Source organism: Mya arenaria, chromosome 7 (assembly GCF_026914265.1).
Source record: "Mya arenaria isolate MELC-2E11 chromosome 7, ASM2691426v1".
Classification (NCBI taxonomy): domain Eukaryota; kingdom Metazoa; phylum Mollusca; class Bivalvia; order Myida; family Myidae; genus Mya; species Mya arenaria.
In genome coordinates, this window is record NC_069128.1 from 59,200,002 (window position 1) to 59,216,512 (window position 16,511).

A 16,511-nucleotide genomic window follows, 5' to 3' on the forward strand; every position below is an offset into this window, starting at 1 on the left:
AAGTTATTTCCTATCATAAAAAGTCTGCAAAAATCCATGGTGGCCGAATAAAACATTCTGGGTAAAATTGCAGTACCCTTTTATTACAAACATTGCTGGTTTAAATAGCTTAAAACATTCTTTTTATCATTTAACTTTTTAGTGACTAACTACTTTATTTTATGAAATAATAAAAAAACAAAAACAATAATACTTGTTATGGCGTGACTGTATTGCACTAGAGTGGAATACAGTCTACCATATATTTTATGATGTTTTTCATGAGTGTAAATAATAATATAATATGTAATTATCTGCTGTGCGTATGATAAATTGTAATATATTTGTGATATGATGTTTCCATGTATATATTGATTTGTTGTTGTTGTGGAACTTCTACATTTTGTAATGTGATGATACCTGATATATATTTTTTTTCTTTACTCTTCTAATAAATGTGTGTTTATGATTGTACAAGTATATAAATAAATCTTTTGAAAGTTGGATGATTTTGACTTCTCAACAGCGTGCTTTAGGGGGATCAAAAGAGTCTTGATCACTTCAAGAGACTTCAACACTGTTTCAAGTTATATAATTAACATGGCGCGAATTGAATCTTGAATCCGCCTGGTCACTTGTCAGACGTTATTTGTCAAAGCTGGTCAAAGAAATTAAATGGTTGAAATACAACAAGCGTCATGTTTTATTGTAATACTAGAAACAAAAGTCAGTCATATAGCGAATGAGAGTGATGGGAAAAATCATCAATCGTTAGGTTTTTCCTGATGAACAAGAGGCATAATTTGGCAAATATTAAAGCCAGAGTTATCGGCCATCCTGAACATGTACATATTGTCCTTGGAAACATGTGTACTACCTAGATTAATTTGAATATCTTGAAAGTTTTTTGAGTTATTGCCAAGGTTGAACTTCTTGCATGACGATGCTGACATCAATGACAACTATGCAAAGAAGGTTCTGACAACACCTCAAACTGTTAACTTTGAAACACAGCAAGCAAATATGAAATGTGGTAATTGTAATAATTGGTTAATTGCATTTGAGGAGAGGGATTTCGCAGATCAGACAGGCAGTTTTACTGGTAATGCATTTATTATTGATTATGCAATCTATTATTACCTTTAATTGTCAGAATAGCAGAAGACTCTGTCTTGTCTGGCAGGCAGATCGTGTATTCGCCCTCGTCCTCTGGAATGGCATCAAGAATTTGGAGCACCTGTCGATATCGCTCGCACAGGATCTTGATACGATCGCTTGGTGTGAGGGGCTTACGATTTTTCATCCAGCTGACGGGAACATCAGATTTGCTGAGTTTGACGTACATTTCAATGTCTTCACCCTCTTTGCCTGTTATGTCACTGAGGCGATGGGTGAATTCTGTGGCTGGCTCTGATTGGACAAAATAAATATAAAAATTATTTACATTTGACTTGAGTTAAAAATCAATGAAATAATTTCTGGGGATTCATTATAAAATTAATCCAAATATCGACATTGAGAATATTGTATTATAATGAATAGAGTTTAAAGAATATGCAATATCAAAAAGATATTTTAGGTATAACCATTTATTTATAAACTTAAAGTTAGGGTATCTCATATGAAATGACACAGCGTATTCATTCCTACTTATGCTTGAGGTTGATAACCATTTAATATCTATACAAGTCATAAGGCTGGAAGTTGGAAAGGCTTGGTTCACACCCATAATTGGCAAAATTAAAATCTAGTTTTTAAAATCAATAACACAATTCCACGGCTCACCGCAAAACAGCTGTATCTGTATATAAAATCGGAAGGATTACACCTGTTTCATGCTAATGCTCAAATTTTGACGACACCAACCTTCAACATAGAGCGTGGTAGTTGTGTCAGCATTGCCGATCATGCACGTATACTCTGCCTCATGTTCGAGAGAAGCTTGTCTGATGACCAGGCTGTGCACATTGCCGTCGACAATGATCTCATATCCGTCGGCAATGGTCACCTGCTCCCCATCTCTAAGCCACATGGCTGGGCGGTTGGGCTTGTTGACCTCACAGGTCAAAGTTACGGCGTCACCTTGGACACATTCCATTTGTTCTTGTAGTGGCATGGTAAACTCAAGCGGAGACTCTGAAAAGTTTAAGATGTGCAACAGATTTCAATAAGTGAATGATACATTTTTGAAAATTATGTTTTGAAAATAAGCAGAAAAGCTTGGTTTTCATTACTAACAAGGAACTGCATTTCAACCTTTGTTTGTCATGCACGCAGAGAAGTTGATAACATCCCAGAGAAAGACTAAACTAAAAGATTGCATTTAGGTGTGTTTAGCTTTCTACCTTCAACAAACAGTGGGGCAGTGCTTTCCTTGCCATCCTTCAGTTTCACTGTATACTCTGCCCTATCGTCCAATGTAGTGTTCTTCACAGTGAGGCTGTGTCTGCGGCCATCTTGTTTCATCACATATTTCTCTGATGGCTCTAGTTTATCACCGTCCTTGAACCAACGAGCGGGGATCTTGTCTTCGGATATCTCGCACGTAAACGTGACCTCTTCACCTTCCTGGCACGAGGCTTCATTGAGCGGAATTATGAACTGACTTGGAGGCTCTGTATGAGAAGGAATTAAGACTAATAATGACCAATAATATGTAATTGAATTTTTAGGTTGAATTTCATAACCCATTTCAACAGCTAAGTGTCTTGACTGCATTTTTACTGTTTAATTGTCACAAAACCAGAGCATACTTTGGCCATTTTCTAATGTAACTGTTAATTGTTACAAACTCAAGGGATATTTCTAAACTAGAGATTGCTTTTTTGAAAAAGCGCATGTCTCCCCCATTGTGTGGTCGTAGGTGAGAAATAATCAATGATGGATCCCAAAATCAATAGGGGCCATCAACTAGTCATGACTAACTGGCATACCAAGTATGAAGTTCCTGGGTGTAAACGTTCTTGAGTTATTGAGCAGAAACCGGTTCTTCACCTCAAGGTCAGTGACCTTGACCTTTGACCAACTGATTGCAAAATCAACTAGACATCATGACCAACCTCACTTCAAAGTTTGGTGAACCTAGATCAAAGCATTCTCCTGATATTGCACGGAAATATTTTTTTACATTAGAGGTCACAGCGACGTTGACCTTTGACCTTGTGACCCCCCAAAATATAGGAGTTTTCTAAACCTCATGATCAACCTCCCTACCAAGTTTGGTGAACCTAGGTCAAACCATTCTCAAGATATTGAGCGGAAATGTTTTTTACATTGGGGGTCGCCGCGACCTTGACCTTTGACCTAGTGACCCCAAAAACAATAGGGATCTTCTACACCTCATGACCAACCTCCCTACCAAGTTTGGTGAACCTAGGTCAAACCGTTCTCAAGATTTTGAGCAGAAATGTTTTTTATATTGGGGGTCGCCGCGACCTTGACCTTTGACCTAGTGACCCCAAAAACAATAGGGATCCTCTACACCTCACGACCAACCTCCCTACCAAGTTTGGTGAACCTAGGTCAAACCATTCTCAAGATATTGAGCGGAAATGTTTTTTACATTGGGGGTCGCCGCGACCTTGACGTTTGACCTAGTGACCCCAAAAACAATAGGGATCCTCTACACCTCACGACCAACCTCCCTACCAAGTTTGGTGAACCTAGGTCAAACCATTCTCAAGATATTGAGCGGAAATGTTTTTTACATTGGGGGTCGCCGCGACCTTGACCTTTGACCTAGTGACCCCAAAAACAATAGGGATCCTCTACACCTCACGACCAACCTCCCTACCAAGTTTGGTGAACCTAGGTCAAACCATTCTCAAGATATTGAGTGGAAATGTTTTTTACATTGGGGGTCGCCGCGACCTTGACCTTTGACCTAGTGACCCCAAAAACAATAGGGATCTTCTACACCTCATGACCAACCTCCCTACCAAGTTTGGTGAACCTAGGTCAAACCATTGTCAAGATATTGAGCGGAAATGTTTTTTACATTGGGGGTCGCCGCGACCTTGACCTTTGACCTAGAGACCCCAAAAACAATAGGGATCTTCTACACCTCATGACCAACCTCCCTACCAAGTTTGGTGATCCTAGGTCATGCGGTTTTCCAGTTATCGATCGGAAACGAAGTGTGACGTACGGACGGACTGACGGACTGACGGACTGACGGACTGACGGACTGACGGACTACCGGACTACCGGACTACCGGACTGACGGACAGGGCAAAAACAATATGTCTCCCCCAGAGAGGGGGAGACATAATTCATAAAATTCAAGCTTCTCCTTTGAGAAGAATTTGCTTCTGCTTTTCAAAGAGTTATACAAGTGAAAACCTCTGTATCCCCTACAAAAAATTCTGCCAACGCCCTCTCACTCAATTTTCTTTGTAAAACAATGATTTCACATGGTCTTCTTCACTTCCTTAATGACATTCATCCCTGGATGTTGAATATAATGAGATGCAAGGTAAAAGATGACTCATTCTTCAAGGTCTGTGGTTTAAACATATTTTATTTTGGAAAAAAAAACATACAAAGTATGCAAGGTCGTATATTCAATATCAGAATCGGACAGGAAGACGGTAACCAACATCTGAAAACGCTTTTCCATACCTCAAGGTTTAAAAAAACTTCCCCTAATAAATCAAACCTGAATCATGCTTGCAAAAACAAAATGCAATATCAAACAAAAGTCACAAGAATAGTTGTTTGTGCAGTTTGAAGGAAAATATTTCTTTTATTCTTTGCCATTCTTGTATTACATGCAGTTTTTAGAAAAGATGCAAAATATTTCACAACAAAAGACATATTTATATATTTGAAGGCTAAAATACCTTGTGAAGAGATTGAAATAGTCACTTTTAATACCAAAACATTTTATTTTTATTTTAATATTGTAAATCAATCTGTACATGGCCTTCAAATATGATACAACAAGACGATGTTCATCAAGAGCTGGTGCTAACACTGTATTATCTCTGTGTACATTAATGTTCAGAATGGTTTGTTTTTGTTTAAAACTACTTCTCACCACAAATAGGAAACATTTGTATGAGGGGGACATTGAGAGACCTTTAGCCTTGGTTCCAATGCCCTCTGTTTTACACTTATTAACCCCCTGACATGAGTTTTATCTTTACAATTCTTGTCGCAAAAGTTTTACTTTTGGTGCCACAAAACTAGACCAGTAGGAGTTTTATCCTAAAATGTTCTGTGTAATTACAGTAACTGTAAATAGATGTACAGTTTACCACCCAGCTCTCAACAAACACGCCAACCATACCAACCTATCTCTATGGAAGCATGCGGCAGTCGCCGGAGACTGCGGATGGTAACCACATAATCACCGTAGTCGGACATACACAGTTCATGCACAGTCAGCGTGTGTTCTCGACCAAGACGATATATCTCGTACTTACGACCCACTTTTAATTCTTCTTTATCTTTATACCACAAAACCTCTACCAAAGATTTTGAGGTTTTACAAATGAATGTGGCTAGTTGTTCCACATAGTCAATTCTTTGTCTTTTATGGCGTTTTACACTCAAGGACACATTTATGGGAAGTTCTGGAAGCAGAGGATTGTGGGTACAGAAATTGATGTCATAGATTTTGAATTCACACAGGAAGTGATGTCATAGTTACATTAGAACAGGATGTGATATTATCAAAATAACTAGTACGCAAAACACTATGGGTTTTGACATGCTCATTCATGTTTTTCAAACACTTCTTTCATAAATTTTCAAAAACTGTGCATATGTTAGTAAGCCTCTGTACAAAATCTGTACAATAATATAAAGATATATTTTGAGAGCATAACTCCATGCAATATTTTTGAAAAAAAAGGATGTTCTAGTCTTCTCTGATTATATTGTATGCAAATATCCAGGAATAAAAACACGATTTCACTTAATGCATAATTTATTTTTTAGAAAATAAATAAACCTATTCTATCTACAAATTTATTATGAATAAAATGAACATAAATGATCCAACAGCATTTGATGCTTGATGGGAATAAAAGATGTATTTTATTGCAACTTCTTGCATTACTCATTTACATTATCAATGTACAAATATCTACAGAACATTTTACAAAACCTATACAGCTTCATCACCTTCCATATAAATATCAAGCTAGCTATAGCTATTACAGGCTTAGATCAAAAATAAAATTTAAATATACAATGTTAATGTTCATTCTGACTCCAATTTCTAAAAAAAGCTTCAATGTAGCCGGCTGGAGTATCTTATTTCGTTTAGCTGATTTAATTACTCAATAAATTAGATTTTTCAACATAAAAAATGAGAATATTACACCAAAACAAGATAAGTGAGATTAGCTTTATCCTGTAACTTAAGACTGTTTAAGAAATTGATGTCAGATGAATTGTGCAAGCATTGTTAGTATATGTGCACGTGCAATGAACAGGTCCTGAGTGATATATTAAACTCACTGCACGAGTCATGGGTTCAATCTTTCCCCATTATTTTGTTCATTTCAAACAGGGGACAGCACACTTATAATGGAGAAAGCGTAACAAAGCCTTCTACAGACCTTCTAAAAATAACATAGCTGAGGAAGATTTTTCTGACGAGTCTATTTTTAGCGTATAGACAGCCTCGTCATAAAGTTCTAGATCACTGATCTTTAGTTTGTGAACATTGCCGAAAGTCATCAATTCATATTTTGCGTTTGGCAAGATTTCAACACCATCTCTTAACCATGTGACTGGTTCATCATTGTGTGAGAGATGACAGGAGAACGTCACAGACTGGTTTGTGTGGATTTCAGACTGGCGTAGTGGCGTTAGTATCTGTACTGGTACCATGCTCATTATATACCCTGCAAACAACAATACACACAAACATGCAAACATTCCAACATGCAAAACTGAAGTTCCCTGTGCAAAACTAAGCTATATGCTGACAATTATGGCCGTGTGCGCAACTGAACCTATCACAGAAAAGTGGGCAGGGGCTCTAACAGGTGATAATTGTCAACCCTGAAGAACAGTGGGGGTCTGTTTGAGTATGAGGGTTTCATGTCCAAAACAGGGTAAAAGGACTAAGACTCCAAATTGTTGCCAAAGTCAAAGACCAACAGCAGGAATCCTTAAGTGGAACAGACTGCTCTGTTTATTAAGTTATCTTTGTTTTAAGTCTTCATTTGAAGCATAATGCCTTCAGACGTAGCATTAATGACGTAATTTATCCCATGGTATACACACACTGTTTGTATTCAATTCAAGGTGAATCCTACTGATTTTGATTCTTATGTCAGATTAAAAAACAACTTTTAAACTGTACAATAGTCTGCTCTTGATTTCTGATCGTTTATGTCATTCACAAGTTACACCTGGAATGACCTAACCTTTGGCTTTAAAATTAAGAAAAATGAATTCAATTATTGTTACGAAGTTCTGACAATCTTAATGACAGTATCATAGTGTTAATAGCATTTGAATATTTACAGTAACTGGTATCTTTCCAAAAGCAGACCCCAGATTAGTAGAAAAAACTGTGCACACGGCCATTACAGTGTCTTTATAATAATATATGCTTATAGTTAAAGCGTATGAGTTAAGATTTATCATCATGTTTATAAGTCATATTACAAGATCAAATATATCAAAATCTCTAATTCTGATTATATATTGAAAAGAACAAACTATATGGAGGCAGGTAATTTTTTAAAAGTGACATGAAATGCTAATGAAATTTACATAAGCATCAACCATAAATTATCTAATTCTTCTAACATAGCCTTCTTCTTTTGTCCTTTCAAGTTTTTGTAGTAAAATCTGATAGGGAAGAGAAATTCTATATCTTGTTTACTTGTTTTGTGATACAGTCTAATATATAGTATTACAGATGCAGATATATCAATATACACACTGTCATTGTAATGAATATGTATACTTGTATAAACATCTAATATATTCTTAAGCATGCAATGTGACTACAATCTACGCTAGTTCATCTTTCAACAAGCCTTATGGCTACAGTAGGAACAATCAAGAGATATACTTTGTTCACAAAGAGAGTAAGGAAACAGTCAAGTTTGACAATATATCGTGACTTCTTTTGACTTGTTGAAATATGAAGGTGCATGCAACCTTAAACCAAGTGCACCATTTTCTTTTCTGATTTGTTTTGGATTGAAATAATACAAAATCAAAAGAAAAATGAGCATGCCAAACAATGAACTCAAAGAAAGGAATAAATTACAAGTTAAACACAATGGACAATGAACGTCTAGCTGTACAATCAAGTAAACATTTCTTCATAGCCATAACATTCTACCATAGACAAAACAAGAGTGCTGATGAGCGAACAACAATGCTTGTCTTTTATTTATTTTAAATGAAAAAAGGAGCATAACTCTACAATTAATAATGTCAGAGTTATGGGCCTTACTGGCATATTGTTTCTGGCAACATATGTACTATGTTTCATTTGGATACCTTAAACAGCGCTATGGCTATGACAATATCTCATCAGAAATTAAAAATGCTTAAAATGCTGTAATGAACTTAAGCCCTTCATAATTGTAACAACATACCATCTAGATGTAACTGGGCCGAGCTTCTCCGGTCGCCAACAACAACAGAGTATTCCGCCACGTCTGCCTTGTCTGTGTCCATGATAATGAGTGTGTGCGTAGTTCCATCCTCGATCATCTGGTGTTTGTCACTGTGTGAGAGAGGCTTGTTATTTTTCAGCCAGGTTACTGTGACATCTGGTTTGTTCACCTCGCACGTGAAATACGAGGCCTTGTGCTCCTCGACATGTTGCTCTGTCAGCTCGGCAACAATCTCCACGGGAACTTCTGGAATGCAAGCATGGGACCTTATAAAACAATGTACACTTTATATGCAAAATATAGACAATATATGTTTTAAGGCTTGTTTGCGTCACAGCAATTCATAGGATGAACCAAACAATTTATTAATATGAATGTGTAATTTGTCTTTTTTGTTCTGTTGTTGTGTGTCTCTGGTTTTGACTGTGTATGGTCTTAAGCAGGAGTCTCTAAAAACGGCTTTCATTAAATTTCATGGCTACTGGGATTATCCCTGTAGTTTCCATTGTATCATTTCTACATTTTTTTATGTTTCATTAAGATGTTTTGTGAAAGAGGCAGACAAGCGTTTTAATTTGAACCATAATAATCTTAGCAATATTGTTACTTTGAAATTGGGATAAATTCTTTAAGGTATCCTCAAACACCAGTCAAGTCTGCAAACCTTCAACAGTGAGTACAAGATTTTGCATCTATATTTGAAAAAAAACAAAACAATTTTTTTAATAAATTCAGTATTGGATGCAGCTATGTACTCATTCTTTAATTTTCTGCAAAAAAATAAGCTGTAGAGCAAACACCAACAAGTCAGTTGTATGGGCCTAGCTAAACATGTGCGTATTTTATTTGACATCATATCATCAAGTTTTAGTGTTTTTTGAGTTGAGGCCAAGAGTATCTTTTTTTTAATTGCTTGTGATGTTGCCTCGACCCACACAAAGGCTAAGACCACACCTCAACTCTTTTTTTCTGAAAAACAGACAAGCTACAAAAAACACTAAAATATTTTTACCTTCTACTGTGAGGGTAGCTTTCTGTGTTTTTCCCTCCACTCGGGCCATTACCTCTCCCGCATCGGGTAAAACAACATCCTTCACCACAAGGCGATGTGTTCGACCCTCAGAGTAGATCTCGTATTTATCGTCTTCTTCCACCTCCTTGTTATCAACAAACCACTTCACAGTTATACCTTCTTTATTCACTTCAGTAACAAATTCAGCTGTTCCACGCTCTTGAACAGTAAGATCCGTTAGGGGTTTCACGAAATCGGGGGTTAACTCTTGTACAAACAGTGATGCGGTAGATTTCTTATCTCCGACTAGCACTGAGATTTGTCCTTCATCGGTAACATCAATGTCCTTGATTATAAGTTTATGAACCTTTCCGTCATCGACAAACGCGATCTTCTTGTTGGGTCGAAGTTCAACATCATCCATGAACCAGCGTACCTTGTCAACAGGCATCGACAGTTCACAGTAGAACTCGGCGGTGGATTTCTCAAGAACGGAGACATCTGACAATGGCACAATGAAGCTCGCTGATATTTCTGTAAACATGATGTTAATCATTAAATTTAGTAAGTTACAAGAAGATTAAAATTTTCTCATTTCACATCATTGAAATTTGCCAAAAAATACAACAATATTTCACAGTCTATAGATTATAATTGGAATTCAAATTCGGAACAAAAAGAAAGGTTAATAAATACTTTTTTTATACAGTTTTCCTCATGCTAAAAGTGTTTAAAACTCTTATGTAAAGATGTACAGATACCACTTTATGATACATCTTATAATACATTTTCCTTATTTATTAAGCCTTACAAGATCTGTTTTCACCATACTCATAACTGACCTTCAACAACCAGTGTTGCAGATGTAGAGGAGTCTCCAAAGGTTGCCGTGACCTCACAGTTATCACCAGACGACAGGTCTGATATCGTCAAGGTGTGTGTGTCACCATCATGTGATGTCTTGTATTTGTCTGTTTCAGGCAGAGGCTTGTTGTCAAGAGTCCAGGTGACGTCTGCATCTTCGTCATCGTTGACCTTGCAGGTGAAGGTCGCTTCTGTATTTTCCATGGCAACAGTGTCATCAAGGTCCATGGTGAACTCCTTGTGGAGAGCTGGAGAAACAAAATCAAAACTTATATTAAAATATCTCATTTTGTTTTTTATATTTTGAAGTCAAAGTGGGTTTTGAAAAATCATCCATGGAGCCAAATTGACTTTGCATAGTACTAAGATGATGAATTTTTTCATTATTACTCATTAAATACTTAATGTTTCAAATTTAATCTCTAAGTCCTTAATGTATTTAAAAAAAATGTAGTGAGGTATGAATTAAATTTTAAGGCCACATAGAAACCATTGTCTTAAATACTCCTGCTTTATCTCCAGACCAGCAAATGTTATTCAATCATAAATCTAGTTAAATTGCAAATATCCCTACCTTCCACGTTAAGAGTTGCTGAGGTCGTGTAGTCCGCATAGACACAATTCACCTCTCCTTCATCCTTCGGTCGACACTTGGCAATTGTAAGACTGTGTCTCTTGCCTTCTGATGTGATGCTGTATTTCGGGCTTGCCTCAACTGGTTCACCTTTCACAGACCAGACAACGTTGACGTCGGGGATTGAAAACTCGCACGTGAATTCAGCAGATTCTGTTTCTGTGACCTTGACATCCTTGAGAGGTATGGTCCATTCCCACTGAAGTAAAATTGAGAAATATTCTGAGTTGTAATGCAGGTTTCTTTAAAATGAAAGTTATGACTCAATGCTTATGACTGTCTTTTGTCGTATACAATTCTGACTAAAAATTACTATACAGAAAAATCAAAACCAAATACATAGCAAACTGTTTTTGTATAAAACAATACCAGCACTGATAGGCCAATGACGTCATCAAAAGTTATCTACCTTGACTTTAGGAATGGCGAGTTCGGCAGAATCAAGTTGATCAGTTGCAAGTTCCTTAGCCTCTCTTTGATATGCGGGTTTCTCAATCTCCTCTGACGGTGCCTCCAATTTCTCCGATTTTGATGGAACCAACATTTCTACATCGACTGTTTCCCGTTCTATAGGTTCATCGGTGACTGGTTCTCTCTTACCTCCAATCTGAGGAGTTTATAAATCCATATTTGTCATACATTTTAGATAAAAATGATGTATAATAGAATAACTATTTCTTGTTATACTAAAGAAAATTAAACCTGGTTGATGTTTTTTTTGTTAAATGGTGATAAATATGTTGAGCTATTTAACATATTTACACATATTTATGATTCAAATTTCTTAAAGTGTCTTTGCTTCTAATCACTCGATCATACCTCTGAGAGTCGGCGTTTCTGCATAATCAGGAAGGCAGCTGGTTCATCTTTCTCTGCAAATAGTGCCTTCTCCTCTGGTTTGACTGGTTCACCTTCTTCCTGCTCCACATGGCGCAGATTGGGTAACCAGTCCGCATCCAGCTCACCATCCTCTCTGTCATAGTCCCTAGGGGAGGTAAGCATGAAAGTTGAGGTTCCACTCTACTTAAATAATGAACATGTAGCACCTACCAAACGCCTTTTTGAATTTAACCAAAGGCTTCTGTAATCAATATTCTTTCTGATAATACTCATAAATCAAAACATTTTAAAAATTAATATATGAAAATTTAAAAGTGGAAAGCTATCTAATAAAATATATCTTACGTGGTTATGCATTTTGTGTCTTTTCTATAATTACACATTCGGAGACAAGGAACATTTATCATTTTCTTAGCCATGTCCAATGACTTGATAACAATGTCACATTCAAATGTTAGAGATGAAAGGCTCTGAAATGTTCCTGAATATTTCCATGTACCTGTGTTTGAGGGCAGCTTTCCAGTCTGCTGCTTCCTCAGGGTTGGAGGTAACGATCAGCGTAGCGGGAACTTCCACTTTCCCGTGCTCATTTGTCGCGCACACCTGGTATGTGCCTGCATCTTTCTTCTTGATGTCATTAATTTCGAGAATGTCGAGTCCGGTTTCTTCATCCTTGAAGATGCTGTATTTGTCTGATGGTTTGAGTTTCGACCATTTGCCCTTGGACCACTCCAGGGTTGGGGCTGGTTCACCTATGACCTTGCACTGGAATATGGCCTTGTCACCTGGAAACGTGAAGGTCATATTAAAATAAATATGCTTCATGTTTGCTGATGATGATTTTTCATTTTATATCTCACACTTTCACAAATTTCTCATGCTATCACAATATTTAAAGTTTGAATTCTTAAAAAAAAAATGAAACATTAATGCAGACATGGTGACAAAATACACCTTTACTTTCCTTTTTATCTCCCACTTACCTTCAAGGATGGTACATTTGATAGGTGTTTCCTCAAAGGTGGGAGCTAGACCTCTGACCTCTAGGTTGGCGGCACACAGTTCCTCTCCACCAGCATTGGCAGCAATGGCCTTGATCTCTCCCTGCATGTCAGGGGTCGCATCCTTGATTGTCAGGGTGCATGTCCCGTCCTTGTTGCGCTCCATGATTATTGATTCGCTAGGTTCAAGTTCTTTTTCATTCAGGAACCTGGACATTTAATGGGAGGAATGAATGCAATGATAACTTGATTGATGTTGGTATATTTTTGCTGTAACCATCAAATAAATCTAAATGTATGAATAAATTTAACTTTCAATATTTTTTCCACCTTTTATTTTAGCAAATCTGAAGTACCAACCATTTGACTTCTGGGGCCGGGAATCCCTCCACTTTGCAATCAAACTTGGCCACACCGCTCTCAGGCGCCAAGATGTCCGACATCCTTCGCATAAAGCTTGGCCTCCTTGCAGCTGGAAAGGGCAAGGTCATTTCAAGGTCATTATATGGTTATATATGTGGTAGCCAAGCTGCAAGTCTGCGTTGCTGTAGTAACAAAAGTTAGCTTGCTGCAAGTCTTCTTTTTTTTTAAATTTGAAGCTATGCATGGTCTATGACGACAAAAGTTTGTCTGAATTCACACCTTCCATTATTTCTCTTAATATACTATTTTTTTATCATAATATTAAAAACCATACAATGCTTCAAATAAGCACAATTTGATCGCTTTGCAAAAAGCACAAATTTGTCATTAGTTTCTTTTATTATTATTAGGACAACACAATTAATTGTTAGATATTTATTATTGCACTATTAATTAGAAATTAATCATTATGTTAATGATATTAGAATTTTGTTTTTTACATAGTTATAAAAAGCATTAATGCTGATTTGAGTAACATTTTCTATTATTTCCTGCATTATTGAATTTTTTTTTTTTAAAAACAAGCATTTCTCTTTTATTTGCATAAGAAAAACTAGTGAGACAAAAATTGCAGTCTCAACTGAAAATTACATCATTCCAACAAAAGAATTAAACAATTTCAGATAATAAACAAACTAAAAATACTACTTTTTCGCTCATGCAAGTGCTTAAACTGTGCGCGTGTGTAACTGAACTAGCTAGCTTGTGCCATTGGTGACAACTTAATAAGTATAAAGATAAAGAGAGATATAACTAGAGAAAACAAAAATAAAATTATCAAATTTAAAACAGAGAATGTGCTGATGAAACTGACATTGTGTATTTTTCTATATACGCCTAAGCAGTGTTTGCATATGTGTTCTAACTTCTCAACTTTTCAACTGTTTGTTCCTTACCCTGTTCAGAGTGACCCACTTCAACAGTTTCACTTGTCAAATCCACTGATGCTTCAACTGATTCACTCTTGTCTTTTGGAAACTCTGTAAGCATTTCAGTGATTTCAAAGTCAGTTTCAACATCTTCTCTTACAGGTTTTATTTCTTCTTCCAGCCTTTGCTTCAATTCTATCTCAGTAATTTCTTCCTTTTTTTCAAGGAAAATGTCTTCAACAAGTGTTGTTTCAATAGCAGTATCAACATCAGGCATGACCGGTTCTTCTTCTGTTATCTCATCAGCTAAAGCTATTAATGCATTTTGGTCTTCTGGTTTGTCTTTCTTTGTCGCTTGTGTTAATTCCTCTACATCAAGGGTAATTTCTTCTGAAACTGGTTCAGAGCCTGGCACATCTTCAACTCCCTGATCTATATCAATAGTAAACTCATCTTCCAAACTGTCTGTTTTAACTGGTTTGATGACGTTTTGAACATCAACCATTGTATTGTCCATCTCGTCTACTTTCTGCTGTTTACCAGATGATATTTCAACATCAAAGTCAAAAGTCTCTTCTTTTGGAGCAGATTTCTGCACAGGAGTACCAACAGTCACATCAACATCAAATTTTTCATCTTCCTGTCTTTCCTTCTTATTAACTTCATCTGTTTCAACAGAGAAGTCAAGATCAAATTCTTCATCTTCATAACCAGGCTTTTCTGTCTCCCTTTTTCTTGCTATGTCGATATCAGCAGTTTTGGTTTGGTTAGGTTCCATCTTTTCAACTGCCTCTTTTTCTTCAAGACCAACTTCATCAATGTCAGGAATTTCTTTTAGGCTGGGCTTCTTCTTAGCTACAAACTCTTCATCTGCATCAGGTATTACCTCAGAGTCATCAATAAGATAAGAGGAATCATCAGTGTCTTTGACAAGTTTTACTGTTTCTGAGTCACTTTCCTTGATTGCTTTAAAAAGGATGGAAAAAACACAAGTTTCAAGTACAACATTAATGCAAGCAATGTGTTGGATCGCAGCTTCATAAAGATCTGCTTCTGTCTTAGAACCTTTTGGCTGTCCCCCTTGGTAAGCCATTAATTTTTTGTAAGTATGAGTAAAAGGCACAAACATGTAAGCAAGGTGTTACAATAGCTTAGAGTTAGAGTCTTCTGTCACTGTTACAGTTTAGTTTTAGTCTCCACTAGATTTAAAATAGCTTAAGTTTTTAAAGCATATTCTATCTCAGCTACTTTTTTAGTTCAGAAAAGCAACACATTTGATTTAGGAAAGCTTGACATTTTGTATTAGAATACAATGTTTTAGTACCACAAATTAGTTATATTACAATTAGTGTCAATGTTACTCATTAATATACATGGCATTTTTGATAATTCTCCACCTAAAAAATGGTCTGATTTTCAAATTAAACAAAAACACATCAAAACACCAACCAATTCTCAACACAAACAATTATTTAATACACAAAAACCCACACACAAAAATATTCACACACACCCCAGTCAATAGGACCACATGTAATGTAAGATGGCCTCCATGATCACAGAACTCCTCTTGTCACTTTAGAAGTATCTGGTTAAACACCAGGTAGAGACATTATATAACTCCAAACCCCAAAGGACCATCTTTGACACCAGAAGAGGTCTTTCCAGCAATATTCCAAGTCATGAGAAATTTCTTACTTGCCCAATAACAGTATATTACCAAGTTTCAGTCTCTAAATCAACCCAGAAAAAAAGTTAAAACCAAAACCATACCCACACATTAAATAAACACTTTAAGACAAAAGAAATGCTAAACTTACGTGCGACTTTAAGCCTTGCACTGCATGATGTCTGACCAGCGGGGTTGTGGGCCTTGACACTGTAGAGGGCAGCATCGGTCGGCTTCACATTGGCCATAGTGAGAGAGTGGACGCGGTCAGTAGAAGAGATCTCCATGTCATCCATGTCATTAGTCAGCTCCACGTTACCTCGAGTCCTGTGGGATATGTAAATTACCATAAGTAAAATGTCAAAATAAACTTTATTAGTATACATAAGTCATTTTGAGAGAGTGGACAAGACCTCCATGTTGTCCATGTCATTACTGAGCCCAGCATTTCCTTGGGTTCTAGTGAAAACCATGGGATAATTAGAATTAATTAGCTGAACTAGAAAAATGAAAGGGCTAATATAGCATTTACCATTGGTTGGTTTATAAAGTAAATGGGATGAAGCATAAAATATGCTAACCGGTGGGTAAACATTCTGAAAATTAAATGAGTTCCAATCATT

General features: G+C 36.6%; 1 protein-coding gene across 2 annotated transcripts in view; it reads right to left on the reverse strand.

Moving 5' to 3' along the window:
• Positions 1–16,511, reverse strand: part of LOC128240368 (titin-like) — a 332,344-nt gene that overhangs the window by 138,753 nt on the left and 177,080 nt on the right. For both annotated transcript variants that reach the window (XM_052956995.1, XM_052956996.1), the window contains 13 exons: positions 16,040–16,215; positions 13,288–13,399; positions 12,910–13,136; positions 12,426–12,711; positions 11,906–12,071; positions 11,496–11,693; positions 11,027–11,285; positions 10,431–10,700; positions 9,589–10,122; positions 8,556–8,822; positions 2,325–2,594; positions 1,846–2,115; positions 1,120–1,389 (listed from right to left, as the gene is read on the reverse strand). In XM_052956995.1, the coding sequence (XP_052812955.1) occupies positions 1,120–1,389; positions 1,846–2,115; positions 2,325–2,594; positions 8,556–8,822; positions 9,589–10,122; positions 10,431–10,700; positions 11,027–11,285; positions 11,496–11,693; positions 11,906–12,071; positions 12,426–12,711; positions 12,910–13,136; positions 13,288–13,399; positions 16,040–16,215 (3,305 nt within the window). The remainder of the gene's footprint in view (positions 1–1,119; positions 1,390–1,845; positions 2,116–2,324; positions 2,595–8,555; positions 8,823–9,588; positions 10,123–10,430; positions 10,701–11,026; positions 11,286–11,495; positions 11,694–11,905; positions 12,072–12,425; positions 12,712–12,909; positions 13,137–13,287; positions 13,400–16,039; positions 16,216–16,511) is intronic.